At 35.1% G+C, this 26260-nt stretch overlaps 1 protein-coding gene across 2 annotated transcripts in view; it reads left to right on the forward strand.

Annotated features, from left to right (window-relative positions):
* LOC138708157 (host cell factor-like) overlaps window positions 1-26260 on the forward strand; it is a 208325-nt gene that overhangs the window by 48002 nt on the left and 134063 nt on the right. For both annotated transcript variants that reach the window (XM_069838413.1, XM_069838414.1), the window contains exons 8-10: window positions 1761-2129; window positions 8155-8336; window positions 11337-11469. In XM_069838413.1, the coding sequence (XP_069694514.1) occupies window positions 1761-2129; window positions 8155-8336; window positions 11337-11469 (684 nt within the window). The remainder of the gene's footprint in view (window positions 1-1760; window positions 2130-8154; window positions 8337-11336; window positions 11470-26260) is intronic.

The following is a 26260-nucleotide window of genomic DNA, read 5'->3' on the forward strand; positions in this document are numbered from 1 at the left end:
ATTTCAAGCAGGTTTCAATATGAGTTCACTTACAAGCAAACATTCTCATGGGGAGAGATAAAAAAAGTTAATTTTTTTCTTCCACCATGTTAATAATGTCAAAATAAGTGCTTATTAGTACATTATGCAATGAGCCTATAATGGTAGTAATTAAGACGCGAGGTTGCACTCGTTTCATAATTTTCATACTAGCGTCTTAATTACCATTATAGGCAAGTTTCATAAGACTTTTTATGCTCGACCATGTTTCTAACTTGAAATTATTCATAAGTATTCATGTTATTGTTATGTGAGTGAGTGCAATAGCCTACCTCATAAATTGTGAGATGTGCGGAGACGCGAAAGTATTGATTTTTTCCGGGAAACGAATGTCGGCGACCTTGATATACTCTAGAGAGTAAGATAAAAATTAATCTTGATATAACCTTGAAATTGAATTCGACATTGAAAAACGAGATGACAAATTGAATTTATTTGAATATTATTTACAATTAACACTAATTATTATAGTAACAAAACATAACCTTCTGCGACAGTATTGGATTTCCAGCCTCCGTGACGTTTCCCTAGTTGTCTTTTGATTGCATATCCGAGAATAATCGAAAACCTGAACTGTAATGAATAGGTGTACTTTAATGACATGCATTAAAGGACTGCTACCAGGTGTATAATTACTACATTTGGCATGGTCGAGCATAAACAAATTTTGGCCACTCAAGTGCAATTACGAGGGACATAAAAATAAGCTTCCCTGAGGCTGTTTATAGAAACAAAACAATTTCATGGAAAGATTTATTGGGACAGATACAGCAGTTGTTGAGGTATTTTTCAACATATCTGAATTGAGATATTTGTCATACCGTGGTATCAACGTTTGCATCTCTGTGTTGTAGAATTCTACCACGTGGGATCGGAACCAATTTGTGACAGCTGTCTGCATTTCTCTGTCAATTCTATGGTATGACCAATGTCTCAATTTCGTTGGGGAAATATGTTTAAAAATAACTCAACAGTTGCTGTATCTGTTCCATGAATTTTTTTTTTTTTTTGTAAAGGCCCCAGGGAAACTTATTTTTTTTACTGCTCTCATAATTACGCTTGATTGGCCAAAATTTGTATAAGCATTTGAAGAGTCCACTGCAAGAATGATGGATGTCATTTGGAATACTTTTTTCAGGAGAAGCAATTGAAAGTTTGAAATGCTTAGCGCTCAAAGCTTAACTGTAATTTTCCGATCATTACTGGACAATGACTATCAGTGTTAATGCCATATAACTCTCTATGTACATTTTATATGTCTTAAGCTATGCATTGACAGTCTTGGTTCATTTTCGACAAGAAAGTGACATACATCATTCCTGCAGTGGACTCTTCATTTGTATTTGACATTATTAACATGGTGGAAGAAAAAATTAACTTTATCTGCCCCATGAGAATTTGCATGTTAGAGTTCCCTTGTGAGAACAGCACAAACACACCCTAGAACAGTACCTAAACAATTGGGAAGAAGTGTAAGTTACACAATATATCTAAAAATTAAATTAAATTCTGAATATTACAAAAACGAAGGGAGATTATGTTCAGACTCACCCTTGAAAGAAACAGATTTATTTCACGTAATTCCTGTAGTATGAAGGAAGAAGAAGGTAAGAGTTTCGTTTTAGTATTTTCTCGCCTTCTGGCTCCTATTTATGACCTAATGACTCCCACCGTAGAGTTCTTTACAAACCGTGTTAAACAAGACATTAACTTCCTTTCAGGTGCAAGCAATTTGGTTCGTGTTAGAGCTCCATTATCGACTCCCTCCGGATTACGCATCTTGGCTCCTGGCACTGTGACCAATACCATAGGGGGTACAGTTGCGAGTGCGTTGGTGACTCCATCAATAACACCCACCATACTCTCTTCAACTCACCCAACATCCAGCCTTGCACAGGCACAGCTACAAACATCAATAGCATCACCTGTTCGTGGCACATCGCCACAGACACCAACCCAAGGGCAGGTGCAGCTGCAAGCACAGGCACAAACACAGCCTCAGTCACAAACTCAAGCGCAGACCCCTGGACAGATGTCTGGGATCCAGGCGTTGGCTGCGGCAGCAGCAGCTACTCAGAAGATGAGTACTGGTATGCCCCTGTTTGCTAACTTATTCTGCTGTGCACGACCCATTTAACCTCTTCCCTTACTATATATTTTACCAGTTTTGTGAAAAAAAGTGTAATATTTTTTTATTTTCTTAGAGAGGTCATTTAATATTGCAGAATCACTGTACATCACTAATTTTCTTACATACCTAAAAATCACTATGAAATAGACATACATTCATACCTGAATTATTATCCCGAGTTATCTCGTGCACCTTGATTCCAGCTCTGGTAGTTGTCCCACTTTGATTTTCTCCTGAACTATTTACCTACTTATGTTTTTTTTATGGATTAATTTATGAGGTACAATACCAGTGCTGTTATCAAGGTGTTAAATATTGCTTGTCGTGTGATAGACTCGAAAGCAGGTATTACGCACAGTGGCACATTGCATTCCAGACAGTAGTATCTGCTCTCCTATATGAGAGCGTTTTGGGAAGAATGGTGTAGCAGTCATTGAATATTTGTACCAGTACATCTGTTCTTCAGGTTTGTAAATAATGTTCTGCAGTATCACTATGCCCAAAAGTACACGTATTTCAGAGTCTGTAGTAGGCCGCCACGAATTATTTTCAGCATTCTGTGAACACTTATTAGCATGCCGAATCGTCTCCTCGAATTTAATGTTGATGAGGTCATTATTAAAGAATAATTTTAAAACTTGAGAATTATCGTTATCAGAAACAATGTTAAAATTTCAGGAAATGGGGACTTCGGAGGTGCAGAAGAAATGGTGCCAGATGTCTTCTATTCAAACCACCGTCGAAAAGACGCGACATCTACTGATCTGAATTTGTTTGTTGGTCTATAACTTCGTCTTCTGATACTGATGTTTCATTTTCTAATCTTCTACAGGAATATATTCCTGATCAAAAGTTTCGGAATCACTAACTTGATCCATCTTTACACAAAACAGCACAAAAAAACACTAAACACAAACAGAAACTGTCAAAACTAGCATCTACTCACTACTGTGTGTGAATGCTATATGAGCATAGAATTCCACTCGCAAGGAAGAAGTACAAAAAAAAAACACCACCAGATATAGCAAAATCACTAACTTCTGTAGCCATCTGATGAGGAAAAGGTTAATGAAAGAATGGAAACGTATATATTCGGGATATAATCCTTAGCAGCAAAAATGGGACTCAAACGAGTTAACTCGGGTTAATAAATTTTGACACAAGTTAGCAACCCGAGTTAACTCGGGTTAATCAGGGAAGTGGTTAATTCATTATTTTTGTTGGGGGAGGGACAATTCCCTCGAAGTTTAATACTTGGCATTCATTGTTTTATCTCAGTCAAATCTGTTCGGTTTTAGTCACTTGTGAAGAGAAATGGCACGTGTTCAATTCCAGCCAAAAGTTAGGAATTATTCTATTTCCAAATGTTAACAGAATTTGGTACTGATGTCTCTGTATATGGTGATAAGTGGCTGCAGAATGATCAGACCACAGATCAGTTTCATTTCATCATGAGGACAAGGATACAAGGAACTGTACATCCCAATTCTCTATTCAGTCTTTTAGTGTGGTTCATTGTCAGTGGAGAATTTTAGTCTTATATTTTAAGATACTTTAAACTTCACTTATTATCCAATTTCTAACACTAAAGTGGAGGAACCTCAATCGTCATAACCATTCTTCCTGAATTGTACAAATATAGTGTGTGCTGAAGTTTCATTTGATATTCCGTACCTTACAGTTATACTAACTTAAGCACAATTCTAAGAAGAAATAGTGCACTCTGTTCATAACAATCCCCATAAAACTTCACTTTTACTGTACACCTAATATTACTGGTTGTCTCAGCCTAACATGGGCCATAGGTATACAGGGTTTTAGCATGCAGGCTTTCACGGCCTGTGTCTAGTTGAAACAGAGCTTCCGGGCTAAGATGCCGTGGTCTACTGGTGCTGACGTTACCAGACGTTTCGTCTACTTCTACGGCAGACATCTTCAGTGGTTAGGTATCCTCGGTCGAAGTCTTCTGCTCGGGATACCTGTAGCAACTGAAGTAGACGAAACGTCTGGTAACGTCAGCACCAGTAGACCACGGCATCTTAGCCCGGAAGCTCTGTTTCAACTATACAGGGTTTCTTGGTGCCAATTGGTTCTTTGGATATGAAGCTCAAACTACAGTTTGTTGTTCTCAGTCACTCTGAGACTTTCAATGGCGCGTGTGTATTCAGAATACAGTATTTCTTTAAAAAGTGTGTTATATAGAGTACTAAAAATAAATGAATCATCAGATGACTGAAAGCAAGTAATGGTCTCTTAAACCAAATTATAGTAATTACTTCTGATGAGAAAATTTAGTTAAATAATAACATTATCTTGTCAAGATAAAATTATTCGTCTGGATAATTTTCTATCCCATGAATTTAGTTTTTAAGAATGTTTGCAGGAAAATTTTCTGGTGTGAAGGTTCCAGCTCGTTAAACAATTCATGAATTAATATGTAAATTTCGGGAGACTGGTAATATTGCAGGCAAGAAGAACAGAAAGGGAAAAAGAATTTTGTTGAAAGAAACATTGGATGACATTAGTTACTGTTTGGGAGATTCCACTAAAAGTTCCATTAGAAAACTTGCCCATCAAGCGGGAATTTCTCATTCTTCCGTGCATTGGCCTACAAATTTGTTGAAAATCTAACCGTATAAAATTAGTGCGTGTTATGAACTACAGCCAGGCGATCCTAGAAAAACGCATACATTTTGTGAATAATGTGCATGATGGAGAAATAGCTGCATCATATGATGGAAATCATGTTAAGCAGGTGCTGAAAGTGTATAGAAAAGAATGGAGGGCAGTTTCAGAAAGTTTTTAGTTAAATAACATATTACCAGCATCAACTCAGCTTACCACATGGCTGATAGGTACCGGTATACAGTTGATATGCACACAAAACTGTTGAACAGCAGACACTGCATTATTATTGTAACCAGATGAGTTGGTTTGTCTTCGTCTTTCCATTGCTTGAGCCTTAGAACTACAAATACAACTAGTGACCTATGTCCTTCCAATAATTTTTGTGGAGAGAGAAACTATGATGCATTGACATTCATCTTACTTTGCATTTATCACTGTTCAAATGGTGGTAGCAATCTTGTAGCTTCTGTACTGAACATCTGTATTATTTCTGTCTCACATTTTTTCCTCATTGGTTTCTTGAAAGATAACTGTAAATCTGAAAGGTACTTCCACTATTTTGAGAGCTTTACTTTGAACGAGAACTTTTATTTTAAACATAGTACATACAGTGCACCTTTTTTATTAATGGAAAAGTCTAGCATCTTCACATTTATCACTGTTCAAATGGTGGTAGCAATCTTGTTGCTTCTGTACTGAACATCTGTATTATTTCTGTCTCACATTTTTCCCTAACTGTTTTCTTGAAAGATAACTAAATCTGAAAGGTACTTCCACTATTTTGAGAGCTTTACTTTGAACGAGAAATTTTATTTTAAACATAGTACATACAGTGCACCTTTTTTATTAATGAAAAAGTCTAGCATAAAATTAATACTATACTATAAGTTTACTATGGGCTGAACTCTTGAGGACTCTTACTACTTTAATTTTCATTTCTTTTTCTATGTGCTTGAAGGCTAAAATTTGTACATTGATTCCATATTTCGTAATCTGACTTGCTGTGCTTCATTTGTGTACTCTTGTATCCCTCTTTTGTAGCATTTGTAATATTTGAACCATTTGGATTGTTGCTCATGCTTCAGCAATTTAGTGACGTCATGTGCTTGAACACTTTATGTTTAGTGTATTTATTAAAATGTGCACTAATAAGCACATGTCCACAACTGTGGAGTAATGGTCAGTGCGTCTGGCCACGAAACCAGGTGGCTCGGGTTCGAATCCCGGTCGGGGCAAGTTACCTGGTTGAGGTTTTTTCCGGGGTTTATGAGCAAATGCTGGGTAACTTTCCGTGCTGGACCTTGGACTCATTTCATCGGCATTATCATCTTCATATCATACAGACGCTACATAACCTAGATGTTGATACAGCGTCGTAAAATAACCCAATAAAATAAAAATAAAAATAAGCACATTTCCCCCCCCCCTCTCTTCCAAATCACTGATGAGCTAAGACCCAAGAAGTGGTTTTAGACATATTGTCTGTTATAAACAGTGAACTATTAGATTATTGTCTTGATATTCCCTATATACGAATGATTTGTCTGGGAACTACTTTTCATAAACAATAATTGGATTGGTTGATGTTTTCATACTTAAAGAGTCACAAAAGTTATTCAAAGTGGTTGGATTCGATGTGACACCTTTACCCCCCCCCCCCACATTAAGAAGGCAACAATTAAAAGCAAGCCCATTCTCCATAACAGAAGTGCATTTGTGATTAACATAGTATCATAGGAACAACAACACGAAACAAAATCTTAGCTGGCCTCTACATCTCATATGATGCGTTTCTGGCCATGAGTATATTTAATATATATGATCACTTTGGACCACTAAATACATTCCTGATCTGTGTGACATAATTTCGTTGGTACTATATTTCTGTCAACAGAGTTCCAAACTTTTGCCTTCAATTGTTTATGTCTGCAATAATGTTTCGTAAACATGTTGTTGTTCATTAACTTACAAAAAATGTCATAAGTAACAGTACTGAGAAAAACTGATGGTGGTATTAAGAAATATGTTCTGGAAGTTGTGTTGGGAAAACAAGCTGCATGCCATTAATTACGAAACATGGCTCAATTTATAATTTTTGTATGTGTGAGTGGTTATAATTAACTGCAGAAGTTCATGCACTAAAAATCAGAAAATATGCATGCATTTATTGACCTAAGAAATAAGCATTAAAAGGAAATCATATGCAGTACAAATTACATTCTTAGCTGATATTTTTTACGAGTTGCTCTAATCTGACAAATATGGAATATTTTATAATACATGTAGTATAATAATGACAATATTGATATAATAATAATAATAATAATAATAATAATAATAATAATAATAATAATAATAATCTTTTATTATTTGCATGTAGGATACGCGAAATAGAGAACCAGTAACATAAACCACTAAAAATACATTCAACAACTGATGCTAGGGAGTTTATGGAAATAATTAGATTATACCCCAAAAAAATACAGAAGAATTACAAGGAACTATGTCTTCCCAGTTTAAAAAGTAGCCTGTTTTCCACATTCTTAACAATATAACACTTCACCATCACGAGAGAAACATCTCTATCTCATCTTTTGTTTTCCATTTCGGTAGTAAATTCTTTCTGCTTGATTTTTTTTTTTTTTTTTTTTTGCCATTTTAAAGCTTTCTTTACTGAAGACTTTGTTACTACCTCACTCTAAAACGTTTCAGTACAAATTGAAATGAAAATCACACGTTTATACAGCAATATCAATCCTGGCATTGTTTTTAATGCAACAGTTAAAATAAAACAAATAAATTAGTGTCAAAGCGCTTATCGACTACTTTTATGTATACAAATGTCTGCATGTGTTGCTTACAAACACTCAGACTGCAGTGAGTTAAATTGCATTGTTGTTGACAGAAAACTAACAAACAATTAAGTTAAATTGGGAAATTGTTTTAACTTAACTTTAAAATAATTGAGGTGCCACGTAATTCTCTGCTATTGCTGTTAACAGTAATGAAATGATTTTCATAAGGAATTAGAGAACATAAAAACACACAGCATATCCTCCTAAATATGTAAAATAAAATAGAATATCAATTTTTGGCCAAAAAGTTTAAAATGTGCGACCTATAAGACATGAGCAGCAATGATACACAAATGTTATTATGTGCAGTCAATAAAAATATACATTAGCATAAATTTCTGCAGTCTAGTCATAGGAAACCTGTACTAGAGAAGTAGAACTTTGGATTTCATATTGATTACTCGTTAGATGTGTATACCACTTGATGTAGGCTATATCATGTATCCTGTAGCTTGAAGGTCGTTAATTTCATTACTTATTACAATTCATGTTTATTTGCAGTGGGTAGTGGACAGACCGTAAGGTTAGCAGGACCCACAACAACAGTTCTGAAGGCAGCCACACCTCCTCAGGGCGGCAAACCACAAATAATTCTACAGAAACCAGCAACTGGTCCAGGAGGCACAGGACAGCCTCAGATTGTGACGTTGGTGAAGACGAGTCAGGGGATGACCGTAGCCACTGTAATTTCACTTTATATTTCTTATCCTTATTTAATAAATGATAGCTGAACCTTTGTTCGTATTACTGTCAGCCAATGACCACGAATGAGATTTTTATACAGTTTTTAGTGCCGTTTTTTCTGAGGCACATATTTCTTTCTTTGATTTGTATGCCAATTTTCATTGGTATTACAATTTTCTTTATCTAGTCAAATTTACCCAAAGGTACATTATTAGCATTGCTCTAGAGCAGCGTTTCTCAAACTATGGTCCGCGGACAACCTGTGGTCCTCGAAGTCTGCCCTTGTGGTCCTTCAAAAAAGACAGAAGAAAAAATAAAATTCAAACAAATTGCACATCACACTATAGCTCATCTGGCGCCTGTAACCCAGTCAGGGACCACCCGAATTCATAACAGAGGACCAAAGTACCGAATCTTTTCATGTATTTATGACTTTCTTAATAGTTTTGCCGACACTCAGTCTGCATGTTGAAATGGTCACGTACCATACTAGCTTGTATGTCGTACACCAATAATACAACTCTGAAGTCACAATTTTAAACTTATTTTCGAAGTAAATATGACAAATTTTCATGGGTTCCTGATCACTTTCATAGCGATATTGAAAATAACAAACTTTCATTGAGTGAAAGAGAACAGTCTCGAATGACACCGGACTTAAAATGAAATTCCAAGTGGGAGGTATGGTTAATTTCTGGACCTTATCACAAGTGAAAAGAGAATGTAGTGAACTGTACAATGGTGCTTTAGAGATTATAATTCAGTTTGCTTCTACGTATCTGTGAGAGAAAGGGTTTTCATCACTAACTCTAATAAAAACGAAGTACCGAAATCGACTTGATGTATGTGACGATCTCCGACTTAAGCTTACCAGCATATGTCCAAACATAGAACAATTGTGCAAGAATCGGCAGGCTCATCCATCTCATTAATGCGAGTACCAATATTTATTTATTTTTTTTAGTTAATTAGTTAAAGATTATCCAAACTCTAACACGTTAAATTATAAAAAAAAAAAAAAAAAATGAATTTTCTTCTATTAACATTAACTTAATTAGTTAATACTAATATAAAATTAATTGAATTAAATAAATTTTAATTAATTATTTTTTAAAATATAAGTATATGGTATTAAAATATGCTACAAAAATTATAAATTTGCTTTCGAAGGGAACAAGAGTAAGGTGGTCCACAGAACTACTCTGACTTAAAAAAGTGGTCCCCACTTCAAAAAAGTTTGAGAAATGCTGCTCTAGAGAGAGACTGTTGTTGTTTAGTCAACTGTCCGAAGACAGGTTTGAACCTCTCAAGTGACACCAATAAGGCATCACTCATGAGGCAATTAAGCCAAGAGATAATGGGGTAGGGAGGCAAGTTCCTTTCCCCCTCCATTGCATACATCGCTGACTAAATACACATTACATTAATCAGACTTCAGATGTATACAAACAATTATTGTTCTTTCTCTGTCAAGTGAAATGTACTGCCTGATAATAGATGTACAGTCCCACTATTAAACCAATCTCATTGTGCTTTTGCTCGGTTGCTTAATCCCAGGGCTCTGTAACTCCATTGTAATGTTATTAAGGAAATAAAATATCTTACCAGTACAGGCTCGAACCTGTTCCCTTCTGCATGACATGCAGAAGCTGTAGCTGCCTGAGCTATGAGATCAAATGGAAGAATTGTCTTCTGCGAGGCATGTCAGTCTTGTCAGGAAGGCTCAAATTTCGATGTTACTACACGAGTTTTATATATATATTTATCTAGTTTTATAAGACATTTAAATTTTCTTCCAGTTCAAGTGAGTTTCGGAACTAGTTCCAACAACAAACCAAATAGATTGAATTTCAATAACTGAACGACATGTTATCTTGTGTATCTATGCTCCAAGCCTCCAATCATGCACAGTGCCTTGTATGTGGGACTTGAAATATTCCAGCGTCTCATTTCTTTTTGGGGGACTGTACATATCAGGTGAAATCTCAATCAGAGGGACTAGAGAGACTAGTTAAATTTATTAATGTTGCGAAAAGAGGGTATGAAGGAGATATTTGGGAGTAGGTTGTTAGAAAAAATTGAAATTATGGATTAGATAAGCTATTTGGGCATTAGTGGAACTGGATTTTAATGATAGGTCAATTATCCTGAGTTTATTTCCACTTCAGTAGTCGTTACATTTTAAGATGCAAGCAGAAAAAGTTGAAATGAAAACAGCTGTCTTTGCGGATGATCTAATTATATGGTCCTCACAAAAAACAAACAAAACAGAAAAATTGAAGACAAAAATCCAGACAGCACTAGAAGAACTTCGAAACTGGTGTAAAAATAATTTAATGAATGTAAATGTAACAAAAACAAATTTTCAGTTATTTTCCCTAAGAAAAACACCAGTTGAAATTACTCTGCATTATGGAGACACTAAACTGCAAAGAATAGAGATTGCAAAATATTTAGGAGTATACTTTGGTAAAAAACTGACTTGGAAAAATCACATAGACTATATAACTGAGAAAGCTACCAACAGATTTAAACTTTTGAAAAGGCTTGTAGATATAAAGTGAGGTAGCGCAAGAAAAACATTAACCAGCTTAACATTTATATCAGACCAATCCTAAAATACTGTGGAGAAATATTAATAACATCTTCTAATACAAACAAAGAATTACTTGAACTCACTCAAAATCGAGCATTGCATTTGATAACTCGTGCAGTCTGTCTTTAGTGTTACGTTTGCTGCATATTGATTACTGTTTCTATGAGATTGCAAAGTAATTCTCATGAAAATGTATGAATTTGTGATTCATGGAAGTGGATTTGCTGCTTAGAGAAGCCTACCTTTAATGGGAGAGATATTCATTCTTTTTCTGTGTGTATAGTTGTATTTCATATAAACTTCAAAGTAGCAGTCATTACAACAGAAACCAATATTTGTTTTTTAAATTCATAGTTTATTCTTTGTTGCTTCAATTATTTGTAATATTTGTTTTCCATTCCAGGTTCCAAAAGTTAGTCTAATTCAGGGGAAGCCAGGACCAGGCGGCCAGTTAACCACCATCCAAAGCGCAAATACCAAAACGATACCACAGGGAGCGACAATTGTCAAGCTTCTAAGTGCAAATCCGGGTGCAGGTGTGTAAGTACCTCTGGTACTAATATTATTATCTCTCTTATAAAAGCATAGACATGGTATGAATAGGGAGCGGATTTTTATGTGCTTAAGAAATATAAATTATTTATTGTTTATGTGGTAAAATACAAAAAAAATATTTGCAACACATTAGAAATATATAGTCAAAGTTTGACTCAAATATTTCTGTTATATAAAAAAAGTTAACTTGTAGTACTCACCAATAACAGCCAGACATTAATTTGTGTTTTAATTAGAGCTGCAGTATAAAAAATGTCATCTTCAAGTACTCGAATTTAAATGCCTGTGGATTGTCTTTGAACAATGTTTTCCTATGTGAAAATGTTCTTTTCATATCACAGGACGGCAGTCTTGCATATTTAAAGAGCAGGAGATCAGAAACACTCGCACCATGAATGTTTACATAAGACTTTTGCACAGTACTGTACATTATCAGTCACATTTACTCATGGAAAGATTGCATCTTTTTTATGATCTGAAATTTGCTTTCAGCATTTGTACTTTTGAACGTGGTATTTAGTTTAAATTTTTCTTCAGAGAACTGCACTTTCTGACAGTTTTGCAAAGATGATTTCTGGATGTTCGTAGTTCTTTCTGTTTGGCCACACAAAAAACCTAGATTTGTGGATGTAAACGTCGAATAATATTTTTAATCATCTTCTTTCCGTAAATCTTGCTGTATCTCAGTCGACAATGCATTGTTTCTGTCCAATTTATTTACAATTGACGCAAAAATTTAAAAATGCTTTTTATAATGTGTTACTGCAATTAGCCATGTACAGGTAGAGGAGGAAGAGGAACTTCAGGGTTTTCCTGTTTAAAGATACGGTTGCAATTCATGAAAGTGGTTGAAGAAAAACTTTTTTCCCCATTTGATACTAATCTGTGTACTTTGGGAAATGAGATTCAGATATTTTCGTATATCCTGTGTAGCATGTGACGTATCATTTTTGGAAAGCTTACAGAAAGACTTTCGGCTGGTTTTTTTCATACATGGGCACACACATTCTGTCACTTATGTATATACATACACTCACACTTTTGGATAGTAAATTATTTAGTAGCATTGTTAATTAAAAAGAACTATATTGAAGGAAACAAGCAGGGGACTTATTTTTTTCTTTAAATTTATATAACTTAATATTTTAAAATATATAAATTCGTGGCATAGTTATAGAAAAAATATACACTATCAGTACGGAAAAAAAGTGAATTATATGTTCATGATTAAATATTTTCAAATATTTATTAAATATAAAAAATAACAATAAAAAGTTTTCTTATATGAAATAAAATTCAGTTTAGATAGTCCAGAAGATGTGTCCAAAATTGTGAACTAATTTAGGAGCACCTAATTCACACACACAAAAAAAAAAACAAAACAAAAAAAACCATTTACATAAGAATCCGCTGTCTAGTTATGGTGCATGTTTTTGAAACAGGAATGTGAAGCTACGTCTCTCTGCCTCTTAAGGGGAGAGGATGGTATTTTTTAAAACTTTTTTCCTATTTGGTGTAAATTATTAATTTTTTGTATGTAGAGAGCTCATAGCTGTGGCAACTCAACCAAATAAAAATATTTTGAAAAAAAATTATTTGGGGGCCCAAATTTGAAAAAAATATACCCAATGCAGGATTGTACTAAAACCGATATATTTAAATCGTTTTTAAAGATAGATTCAAACAGTTTTTGCAATGTATTTGCAAAAGTATGTTCTACAATCTGTCTGTAACATAATTTTGATATTAGTCCCTACGTTTGTAAAATAAACAATTAATTTTAGTAACAATTTTCTGATTTTCTTTCTTGCAAACAAACGGACGTATTTTTAAAATGAAATCAATTAACAAAATTCTGTTACAGAGAAAAGTTTCCTAATAGTTTAAAGAATGTGTGTTCTAAATTTCATGCATGTATCTGTAATAGTTCAGAAATTATATTCATTTTGTCTGGCAATGTAGCAAAAACAATGAAGTTACTGGAAACCGATAAAAGCGGGCGTGTGATTTAAAAATCCATAGCGCAGGAAGTTTAAAAATGACGTCTCAACATCTGATAAGGGCACAAATACCCATAAAATGTTATGCAATGCATTACAGACATATGAAAGTGTATTTTAAAGAAAAAAAAAAATGTTTGAAAATTTAATTTACCGGAGACAACAATAAAAGTGGATGAGTGATTTAAAAATCCATAATGCAGGAAGTTTAAAAATGGCGATTCACACATATCACAGAGTATTTTAAATATATATATTTTTTTTAATTTAGTCGTTTTTCATCAAAAATACCATCCTCTCCCCTTAATACAGGGAATTTCTTTCACTGCTGCATAGTAACTGAATGGCATAAAACTGTACAAGACAGTGACTGAAATCACTCTTACCATAACAGTGCATGTGCAGACAGAAGTTTAAAATGATCAGTTTCCTTGACACAGTTTTTGGCAGTGAGAAAGCTACCACCATGATCTATGATTGAACCCAGAACGAACTTATTTTATTTTTTTTTAAACTAATGGTGGGCACTTGCATCAGTCACCCAAGCGTCTCTATCAAATGGGTGATGCACCGAAGCTTGTAGATCTTTCAGCTGTCATGAAGACATTGCCCTTGGTGCATCATAGGAGGCGAACTGCGTAACACCATATGATAATGATGATAAATGGAGCAGTGGTGGAATGCTAGTAGAGGAAACAGGAGTATCCCACCAAAACCTATCACCAAACATCATTTTTATCACAACAAATTCCAGTGGATCCACTGGGATACAAATCTGGGTTACCAGTGTGGAAAGCTGATGCTCTAGCCATTTGGCTAATAGTACACTTAATATTTAATTATAAAACTCAATGAAATTAGCAAATTACTTTTTTACTCGCCATCACTGTCTGTATTCAAAATGCTTCCAATCAAGCATTTAAGTGTTTGATATCCTCAATCAAAAAATTTCTTGTACAATCAGACCACACCAGTATAAGATTTGAATGCATATTACCTTTTCTTCTAGTAAAAATGAGAGTTCTCAATAAGCAAAGCTTAAAATACTTGAGAATGACAAAATTCTTACAGGCTTCTCTCAGTGTTCAGTTGGAAATGAAGCTAAACTGGAGAGTGCACTCTTAGCTGAATGTTTAGTGTGTTACCTTTGCAGTCTAAGGTCTGGTGCACACAGAATCAGACGCGACGTGACGCGGCGAGGCGAGATGCGACGTTTTGCTTTACAACACCTTGCGATAGCTTAACATGGTCTGCTCGCGACACAGATTTGCTGGCTATGTGGATTTGATAAAAATCTATAGGATTGGAAGAATATTATAATTTAATACTACTAATGTGATGCACAAATGTCATTTTGTATGTTTATGACTACTTCACGACTCACAATAAAGAAAAATAGTATATCAAATCAATAATGAGCGATAGTATAGAGCAGAGAAGTAACTAGTTCTGCTACAAATTATTATTATCAATATTATTATTCACCTGGTGCTACCATCTCATTTGCAATTTCTCACATACTTTTAGAAACCACATTATTGTCGTGATATTGTTTCAAAGATTTTATAGAACGTATATTTCCTCTACTAAAACAACTAATTTATCTGTATCGAGCTCCATTATGAATAACATGCACTACACAACATTATAGTATTTGTAAGATATTGAAAGCGTGAAATCATAGCCACTACCAACGCATGCGCAGTACACTGCAGCTATCAGACAGTCTCCTTGCGACGAACTTCTAGCAGTCATTCGATGTTGTCTCTCTGTGTCTCCTTGTGTCTGCTCGCGACCGTCGCGCCGCATCTGATTCTGTGCACCACATAATAAGAAATCAATGGGAGACAAATACCATGAGACAAAATGTCGCGTCGCGCCGCGTTGCATCTGATTCTGTGTGCACCCAGCCTAAAGATTAAAGTTGGAATCCCGGAAGAACAGAGTGAAATTTGTGATGGACAAATTCATCATTAGGAAAACTTTTTTTGGGGATTTCATTTTTCCTACCATACTTATACCGTGCATTATTCACAGTCATCAAAGGTTCAGAAAACAGTTGCAAATTACATCTTACATCATATATATGCGCGGAAACAAATTCATCAGAATCCTATGTCACAGAACTATATGGAATTCCTTTAGTTGGCACCCAGCATCCAAGCCATCTGGGTCATTAGTTACAAGTTTGGTGCCTAGCGTATTAGGGACAGTATCAGAATTTGTCAATACATCATGTTGACACCTAAATTTGATGATACTCAGTACTTCTTTACTAGTTCATCAGTGATGTGTAAATAAATCGAAAATTTTCTAAAATTAAAATTAAAGATCTCCTAAGCATGCTATAATAGTAACGTAATTAGCAGAAAAATGTTTATTCTTAGTTCTACAGCATTCAGCAGATACACTGCCTTGATTCATATGCCAGTGTTTTAAACGTGAAAATAAATTTTATTCTATACTTGTATGTTGGCGAAATACCTCCAGATGGCCGGTAGTCTCGTACAATACTTGTTTTTCTGAAAGATGGGACATGACAGGAGCGTTGCGATCAGAAAAACAACTCAATGTCACATAGCGTGGTAGGCCTGTTGCTATGGTAACAACGGTTGAGTTGCCAAACTTACCCTTCCCCGTGGCGAGTGCTTAATAGCTCCCTTGGCGACATTTATTGTGCACACAGTGTTAGCATTGGTACTTTTCGTCTTGATTCTCTGTCGATTTTTGTATTGTTTTCTTACCTCCCCATGAATTGACAATGAATGTTTTAACGTCAGCCATCTTCACGACAATTGCTGGCTTCCATCAGCTGGCAGCGTGGTAGTCCATATTGGCAACATGAGACTGTAGTTCCAAGTTCGGCTGCTTAACTGTCATGTCCCATCTTTAAAAAAAACAAGTATAATTAGTTTACAAGAACTTAGAGAGATGGCAGGTACTTAATTTGGTTGTATGTGCTGCTTGAAGATGTAGTAGGAACACGAAATCGTTGGCGTCAATTCAGTTTAGGTACTGAAAGTACGTAGGTTGTTGCTGATTTGCAATGGACAACAAGAGAATAATTTTCCAGCATTGAAATCTACACATCAATTACAGAGTAACAGGTAAGAAATCTGAATTTTTCATCATGCGTATGTGTTAAATGGATTTTTTTTTTCTATTTATTGTAAAAGCACTAACAAATTGACTCTACAGTTTAAAAAATCGTTGTTTCAATATGCACCTCATTGTCAGTAGCTACAGACACACGTGTAGTCAGTAATTCTTAATAAAGTGTTTGAGTCTACCTTATATCTGATTTGATATAAGAGACTTCCAGTTTAAAATTTTGAGTGTGTGAGAATTGAAATATAATTACTTCAGTGTATAGGAGTCCAAATTATTTTTCATGCCAATTTGGGAGTAGTAGTGCAGAATATTTTTTTTTATTTATTAGTACAGTAGAACTTGGTTATAACGACATCCAAGATACTTTAAAAATTATGTTGTTATAAATGAGAGTCGTAGTAACAGAGGTTCATATTATCAGTCTAATGAGGTGGAAAATGAAAAATTACAAATTTAAATAGGCTTATTTCAGATTTATGTATTCACTTTTAAGCATACCATGAACTTAATAAAATACACGTACAATTATAAATACAGTATTCTGTATTAAAATTGTTTGTTCAATACTCACCAAACGTTTTTACTTAGGAGTGAAGTAATCAGTCATTTTACTCTGTTGTCTCCTACTTGACCAATACACACTTTCCAAATTATGTTCTACGAGTATTTTCATTATTTCAGTTACAATTTCACTGCTCCCTCCCCTACCTTCGATCCATTCTTTTCAAATGCAGCATCAATTTTTATCCTTGCTCTTCCAAATCATTTGGACTGTGGAATTAATTAGGCCAAACCCACGATAGACGTAAGCTATTTTAATTCCATTCTCAATTTGATGAATTACTTTAACTTTTTCTTCCAACATTAAAACTTTTCGTTTAGTGCCATAATGCGTTAAAATGCGTGCACTTAGTGAAAACTTCCTGTCAAAACTGACTGCACACAGGTACCGTTAATACCGCATGAATTTGGACAGGTTACAATGGAATGGTGAACCTGACTGTCTTTCAGAAATCTATGACAGGAGAGAGTAAAGAATATGCCAGGTTACCAGATTTCAACAAAATATTTCTTAAAATACTTTGGTTCTTAGAAAATCGTATTCTAAACTGAAGTTGAAAATGACGTTATATGTGAGGTAAACGCATATACGTTTGTCGTATTAAGCAAGGTAGAAAAGCATATGTCTTATGGGGAATTAGTTGGGACTACAGAATATTTGACGTTATAGGCGAGGTGTCGCACGAAACGAGGTCGCTATAACCAAGTTCTACTGTAATATAAATTACTTCAGTGAGACTATATTCAAAGTGTATTTCAATACATAATGAATTAATCTTATACGTTGAATTACAAGGGTTGTGACAAAAGCACTGTAATATTTGTGGTGAATTTGTAATTTCGACTGGATCATTTCGGTCAAAGCAATTTATTTATTTATTTTTTTTTTAATTTCGAAATATGCTAAATTAATTTTTTTCTCTCTTCTAGTGTGGGCTACGATATCTCTACAAAAAATGTGAACTACTAATAGAGGTTCGTGGAGTGAGGATTCATTGAAAATGACTCTGGATAAAGTGATGGCTGGGGAAATGGGAATCTCACAGGCAGCCAGTCATTGCAGTGTTCCCAAAAGTTCTATGTATCATAGGGTAAAGAAACTGAAAACTGGAGGACACGTAAAAACGCAGCATTTCAATAGAAACATATATGTTAGGCCTAATGGAGGAGCAACTTGTCCATCATATTAAAAATTCGGATTCACTTTTGATGCCCTTTACAAGAAATAAATTTCTTAAATTTGTGTTCGATCTAGCCTAGGAATTAAAGTATTGATTATAGGTTCAACAAGAAAAAAGACTGCTGAAAAAAAATTCTAATCTTCATTCCATACAAGATGACTCCATATGTATACAAATGCACGTATCTGAAGTCCTTCCTTTTGGTTGCAGGACAAAGGGAATCTCTTTATGGTGCCTAGAACATGACATTAATTAGTTCAGTGTCTGAAAGCACACATTACATATTTTCAAAGTCATAATGTGAGTACATTCTTGTAAAAGTGCCGCATGCATTTGGTGCTTTATGTTAGGTTGTTAGTTTAAAATAATTGTCTGTTACGTCTCATCTATCATTGCTCCACACATGTCGATGCATGCCTCATTTTTCGGCAGCGTAAATATAGGGCCAATCAGTGGTTGGAGCACGGAAGGTTTTGCATTATGTTTCTTGTGTGGAATGAGGATTACTAAAGTTTCATAAGACAGCATCTTGAGATGCACTACGAATTCCAAAGTCAACTAGCATTATGAGATGTGTAGGCATCAACAAACCTCAAGTTGACCTTTATGCAGAAAACTTGAATCCTTGATTGAGCTGTACAAATTTCAGTCATCGCAAATTTTCAACACTGATGAAACAAGCATTTCATGTATCCATAAGGATCACAAGATTATGTCCACAAAGCCAAAGAAGCAGGTTGGAAAATTGACATCTGGCAAGAAAGGGGGGAATATCCCAGTTCTCTTTGCCATGAGCCCAGCATGGAGTTTGTATCCCTCTGTTCAGTTTTCCTTGCCACAGAATGGCAGAAACTGATGACAGGGGACCCTGAAGAAAGTGTGGTTTTTGCTCAGCCAGGTGCCTGATTCAGTGGTGAAATGTCTATGTCCTGGCTGAAACATTTTTTCAAGCATGTTTGGCCATCTAAGGAAGAGTCCATACTGCTTGTTTTGGGATGTTCATAGGAATCACAAAGAACTGGCTGTCATCCATTATGCTCAGGAACACCATGTTCTTGTGTTGAGCATTAGATTGCCTTGTGGATGTGGAAAATCCTGGGACAAAGGATAACAGCGTATGATATGGCTGTAGTTGTGTCTGGTACATTTGGCAGAGTGTCTTGTTTGGACATTGCCAGAAATGGAGCTTCATCTATTGGAATCCACCCATTTAATCCATAGACCTTCTCTGGATTGGATTACCAAGTTGAATGAAATTAAGTTTGCCGACTCCTCTACAAAAGAAGCATCAGCCAGTGTGAATGAGACTGCCTGTGAGTCCAGTCATGCAACTATTGAGGATACTTCTACACTGCCTGAGCCTAAGAGTCCACAGTTATGAGATAGAACCACTGCACATATTAATAAAGTTTCACCAATGCCTGATGCTTTGTACAAGAAACTGATCACACAAAAACCGAAAGTTCAGCTGAGTGAGATCGTAACACCCACAACCATGGATGAATATATAATAGGATGCGAAACTTGCTGAGTTTCTCGTAACACATACTAGAGGCGCTGTTGTAGAAATTGATCTTGCTGCCACCTGTTGGGGGGAGGGGCGTTATTACATCTAGCAGCGCACAAAGTAACTAGCTGCATTTAGCAGCACACCTGGTGACGAAAATGTTAAACTGTGCAGAAAGTATTCCCTCCCACCCTCATCGATATTCAAAACTAACCCAATTTAAAATAAAACATGTACATTTTTATTCCTCACAGCATCTTCTACTGATAATTCTTGCCGGAGCCAACAGGAAGATAAAAGAGACGATCTATTTTACACTGCCCAATTAAAATATAACCAGACAGAGACAAAAGATTAGATAAGTGGGATTGTATTCTTTGGGTATTTATTGTACAGCGCAATGGAAAAGTCTGCAAGAACTACTTAAATAGTTCAATTTATTATATTACTATTACTTTACAATACATTCAACAACACTATTTTTATAACGTCCATAAACATCACTGTTTAACATACACTGCTTATACACACGTAGTATCACTTTATGTTCACTTATTAGCAAGTTTCTGTCTGCCATCTTGCCTCCTCAAACAATATCTCGAATGGATAGAGAACTCTGGCAATGCCTTCTCGATCTATTAGATCACGATGGCAGTGACTCTGGGTAATGTACCCAACACGTAGTTCTGATGTTCACCACCTATGACATTGGGCGCTGATCATCTTATTTCAGCCCCCCCCCCCCGCCGCCAGATGGTGCTGACCGCAGTTTCACATCCTATTATATATTTATCCATGCCCACACTCTACAAGAATGCGTTCTTAGAGAATTAAGAAAATCCAGCAGTTTAAAACATATAAAATTAAACAGAAACATAAATTTGAAACATGCAGTTAAAAAGCAAAGGGCACCAATGGCAAAACTGAATTCATCATTTGCCGTGAGATGTTTGATGAAGACTGAATACAGTTTTTCTCTTGTGGGAGGTGGACTCTTGAAGAAGGCGCAAACATAGACCAACTGTGATCTGTGTATTTCAAAGAAAAGTCTGGAAAAATAAATCCATAGATTGAAATCACAAAAAACTGTATATGATCAGTGCCTTGGTCTACTTCCCCTTATTCCATTTTTTTAGATCTATAATTCATATTTATTTATTTATTTATTTATTATTTTGCTAATAATTATAACATAACATATAATATATACAGAAAAAACTTTAGCTCGCCCCTGAAAGAGGAGAACTCGTGCTCAGGGGTGGATATGACTGTGGTGTTCAGTATTATGTACATATTAACTTGGTACTTGTATATTTTAAGATAGTGAAGATGACTTTTATATAAAATAAAATTTATTGAGATTATTGGTGGTTTTCTTTAAGTGTCCAGGGTCAGAGCATTTCCCCCATTTATTTAAACTGCAAGTATTTCAATTCTCTTATTTTTTTATTTCAATAAAAAGAGTTAATATTCGAAATTTGGGATGCAAAAAATATCTTCCTCTTCCTTTCCCTTCTACATACTTCGCAATCTTTGTGTGTTCATGGAGGAAAGGGAGAAATATAAACGAATAAATTTGTGTAACTGCTTCTGTGATAACACTTAATATCTTGAACAGCATGATATTACAAATGATCATTAACCATGCTTTGAAGACACTTCAGTGGATAAATGTGTCTGGTCGATATAACTAACAACACTTTAACGATTTTCTCAGTTCAACCAAAACGTTCATAATTTCCGTGCATGTCTCCACAAGTCACAATGTTAAATGATTTAATTTGTATGAGTGCTGATATTACGAAAATTTCGTTCCAATGAAAAGAAGAGGTATCCCTTGGTCAAAATAGCCTGATGGAACAAATTTATTTTCTGCATTTTCCTGTATCCAAATCTGCAATTGCACATCATAGCCTAATTCAATAAATGGTTTGTTCAATCCTGATTTCTTAGCCATGTATATTTCCTCTCTTAGTCATTTTCCTGAAAGCATCTCTTTCGTTACAAATAAAATCGTACTTGTCCAGCACATGTATATACCTGTTGTAAGCATGTAGAAGACATGATATTAATTGAGAGGCTGGCATGGGAAAGGTAAGTCATAAAAATGAAATTGTACCAGGTGAGGCGAAAACAGCTTTGAGAACATCAGGAAGTATATTTTATTACAAAAAATATATTGTTGTTTAGAGAACATCAGGAAACTTACCTGATTACAAGAAAGCGTATTATTGTTGAAAGAACACAAGCAAGCAGATTTTATCTAACAAAACTTTATTCTGCTTGTACAAAAGTAATTAAAAATCAAAGTAAAATGAGTTTATGGGTTTAAGAAAACTTGGAATACGTTGTTGTGTGTGTTAATGATTTTACTAGTCTGTTGAGTATCATTTTTATAGATTATAAAGTTCCAATTATTCATTATACTCCACGTTGTTTTGGTTGATTACAAAGCAGACAAATCTACATTGTTATTGAACCAAGTAGATTCCCCCCCCCCCCAGATTATCCATGAAAATTACTTGCATTATGACAACCGTTCAGTATAATAATAACTCACTTAATAGTGATAGTGATGTCATTTATCAGATCCAGAGTATAAAGGCAGTCATCAGTTGTGTTTGAACTCGCGAATTTTGGATCCACTGTGGAGTGTGATAACCACTCAGTGACTGACAGTAATTGCAGTGCAAAAATTACCATGTTTAGTTTAATATTGAATATTTATGGTTAATGGTTGAATAATTACTACATGCATTGTATTCTTCACGTGACATAATTAGGATCATTAAATTTAGACGTTTGAGATGGGCAGGGCATGTAGCACGTATGGGCGAATCCAGAAATGCATATGAGCTATTCCATCTCAAATCGACCGAAATATAGAGAAAATTGACCTTACAATTTCTAAACACAATGAAACTTTTTTTGTACGTAGAGAACTTTGATACAATGCTTTGTGCAAAGTTTGAGGCATCAGAACTTCATAGTGTTTAAATTTAAAATATTTAAATTTATCGTATTTTCATAAAATTAGCAATTTTAAACTGTTGTAGCTCCGAAACCCTTTCACCCAATGATCAAAATCATGGTTTATTTTGATGCTGAGAAATTAAAGTTCATATTGACATATAAACAGATTTTCTTACTTTTTATGGAAATGGAGAAATTTAGGTTTTTCCTCATTAAGATGCCTTTGCTTAGAAAAAAATATTTTAAAAATATATAGCTAGGTTCCACATTGAAAGTACAAATAAACACATATTTTTTACTGATGGTATGTTGATAAGAAAGTATTGAAAATATCAAATAAAGAAAATAAATAGTATGTGAGTGAACTAACCAGCTGATTGTGAGACGGGAGCTAGCCCGAGACAAGCAAGGCCAGGAGACAAACACCTGATGTTTCGTGGGCTAGCTTTATCACAAGTTTTCATAAACACAGGAGTAAAATGACGCCCATCGCTCGCTTATCTTCAGCTCTCGGCCAGTGCATGCGGTACTTCATCGTTCAAGTCCAGGCGTATGACTATAATCTATTTAATACCCTCGAAACTTATTGCCATACCACTAACCAAACAATGCCGAATCCCTCTTAATAATGCAAGTTTTTTTCTCAATAATTTTTTACGTTTTTACAAATAAGCAAAAAGCCTAAAAGTAAGTAAAATCAGATTATCTGTCTCTCTGTGTACAATAAAAATAAGGATTACTTCTTAACATAACCTACCAAATGGCAGCTTCAAAATGAGCTTCTGTTCAATGTTCTGCAGTAAATGGTTCCAGAGTTCTGAGCCCTGAAAGAGGCTTGTTTTTACAAAATACGCTAAATTTGTCGCTCAATAATACGAAAACCGTTTGACTTTCGATAGTATATTTTTGAAAATGCACTCTCCTCAGCACCTTGTATAAATAGGGAAATATTAGAGTATAAAAAATGCGAGGTTTTTTACTGATCGATTTCATATGGAATAACCCATATAGTGTGTTAGTTGGGAAGCCGGAGGGAAAAAGACTTTTGGGGAAGCCGAGATGTAGATGGGAGGATAATATTAAAATGGATTTGAGGGAGGTGGGATATGATGATAGAGACTGGGTTAATCTTGCACAGGATAGGGACCAATGGCAGGCTTATGTGAGGGCGGCAATGAACCTGCGGGTTCCTTAAAAGCCATTTGTAAGTAAGTAAGTAATGATTGAATAATTTTCGTAATTATTTACTTACAGCATAGTAGTTTATTGGCTTACAAGAGAATTTTAAAATAAGGAACTAAAATTAATGAAAACAGTTGTGGAGTTTGCGTGAATATTCCTCATCCCATGTCATTAAACAGTGGTGTTACTTAAAAGGAATGGAGGAGTAACCTCCAGCCAATTCCTCCCATGCTTCTTATACTAGATGTCTTTGACTTTGTTCGCCTGTGTGGTGGTTCTCACATACTTAACACACAACAATGACACACCTATCAGCCACACAGTGTGCTGAGTTGGCGCTAGTGATATATTATGTACTCATATAATTTAACCAAGCACATGCTGAAACTGTGTACCATCCTTTTCTATACTTTTTTTTACCTGCTTAAAATATTCTTCATCACCAACTCTTTAAGTTCCTGGTGAGAAATAGAAGCACTCTCCTGACGAATACTGTGTCAGATCTTCTAAGATGTATGGGGTTGTTCCATACACTTTATATCTTTCACTGACCCCCACAAATGATTATCACATGGGTCAGGTCATGGATTGAGGTGGTAATAACTCTGTCCTGGAACACTCAATTTTTTTTTTCCTTTTTTTTGGTGGGGAAATGTTTGGGTTATGAGCAGTGGTGGAATGCAATTGAAAGACTGTAATTTCGTCCCATCTCACAAGGAGAGGACACGCTCTGTATATCACCGAATGAAATAAGATTGTGTGAGATGAAAGTACAAGACGTACTGTTTAAAGTCATACCTGGTATGGGTGGCCAATGACCTCTCGTTTTGAAAATATTGGCTATTGTTTGTGACATACTTCTGTTAGGTGCCTAATAGGGAAGCATTGGACTGTGTAAAAGCGTAGCTCATATGGTTGGGTGCTGAGTTATTCAGGGAACCTGAGTTCGAATCTTAACTATATATTTTTTTTCTTTTAATAATGATTAATGGTGTGATCACAGTAATCTATTTACATACCTATATCATATTTCTCAATGTATTGAACGCTTCGTCATGTTTTAAACAAATTACTAATTAACTAACATTGTATTGTAAAGGATAAACAAGAAAATATTGCTCACGTAGGCAGGTCACTGGTGTCTGTTCTGTTTCTATTCCACTTCATTTTGTACATGTTTCATTATGATAAATATTATAAAAAGACACAAAACTTGCATATTTCCTGCACCATGCACAGCAAATGAAAGAAGATTGTCCACAGTCACACATTTTTCCGCACTTCTGCTACGAAACAGACATCTTTCACATTCACAAACACTTCTCGTTCGTTTATTAATTTTGATGCATACCACGCATATTTCAACATGGCTTTGAATATAGGAGCTGACAACTGAAAGTGAATTAAGGAGTGAATTTTGAGGGCATCCTCCCTTGAAGCAATTTGTCGTCCAGTTTGTAAAAGGAAAGAGCTATTTTGCAAATATTTGATAAAAATCTTCACCTGTCTAAAAAAATACACATCACAGGACTGGCATAATCCAGTACATTTGGGTGAAATCACTTTAAGGTTGCACGTTACTTCATTTTCGTCATTTGTAAATATTTCATCATACAAAGAAGGATTTACCTGCCCTTCCCACGAGTCCAGAATTATAAGAAATGGCTGCTCTTTCACATATGTCTTTATTACTTTCTGCAGGTATTGCTTATGGAGTTGAGATGTCAGCTTTCCTGATGAACGTGTTACACATATATTTCCGACTTTAGAAGTGAGTTCATCTATTTGACGTTGCACTCTTAGGCCAAATTGTCCTTTTGGTTCTAAGAATAATAATAATAATAATAATAATAATAATAATAATAATAAGTTTTAAAAAATGAGAAGGTATTAGGATTCGAACTGGGGTTGCCTGGATGACAACTCAGCATCCAACCATATGAGCTATGCTGTTACATAGTATAATGTTTCCCTATTAGGCACTAACGGAAGTATGTCACAAACAATAGCCAATATTTCCAAAACGAGAGGTCATTGGCCACCCATACCAGGTATGATTTTAAACAGTACTTCTTGTACTTTCATCTCACACAACCTTATTTAATTCGGTGATATACAGAGCGTGTCCTCTCCTTGTCAGTCAGACCTTGAATGATGTGCTATAAAATCAGATTCATATACTTCAGCATTAATTGTTTCGCAAAGAAAAAAATTTCCGACAATCTTTCCCACACACATGGCATACCATATACAATCT

The sequence above is a fragment of the Periplaneta americana genome, chromosome 10 (assembly GCF_040183065.1).
Source record: "Periplaneta americana isolate PAMFEO1 chromosome 10, P.americana_PAMFEO1_priV1, whole genome shotgun sequence".
Lineage (NCBI taxonomy): Eukaryota > Metazoa > Arthropoda > Insecta > Blattodea > Blattidae > Periplaneta > Periplaneta americana.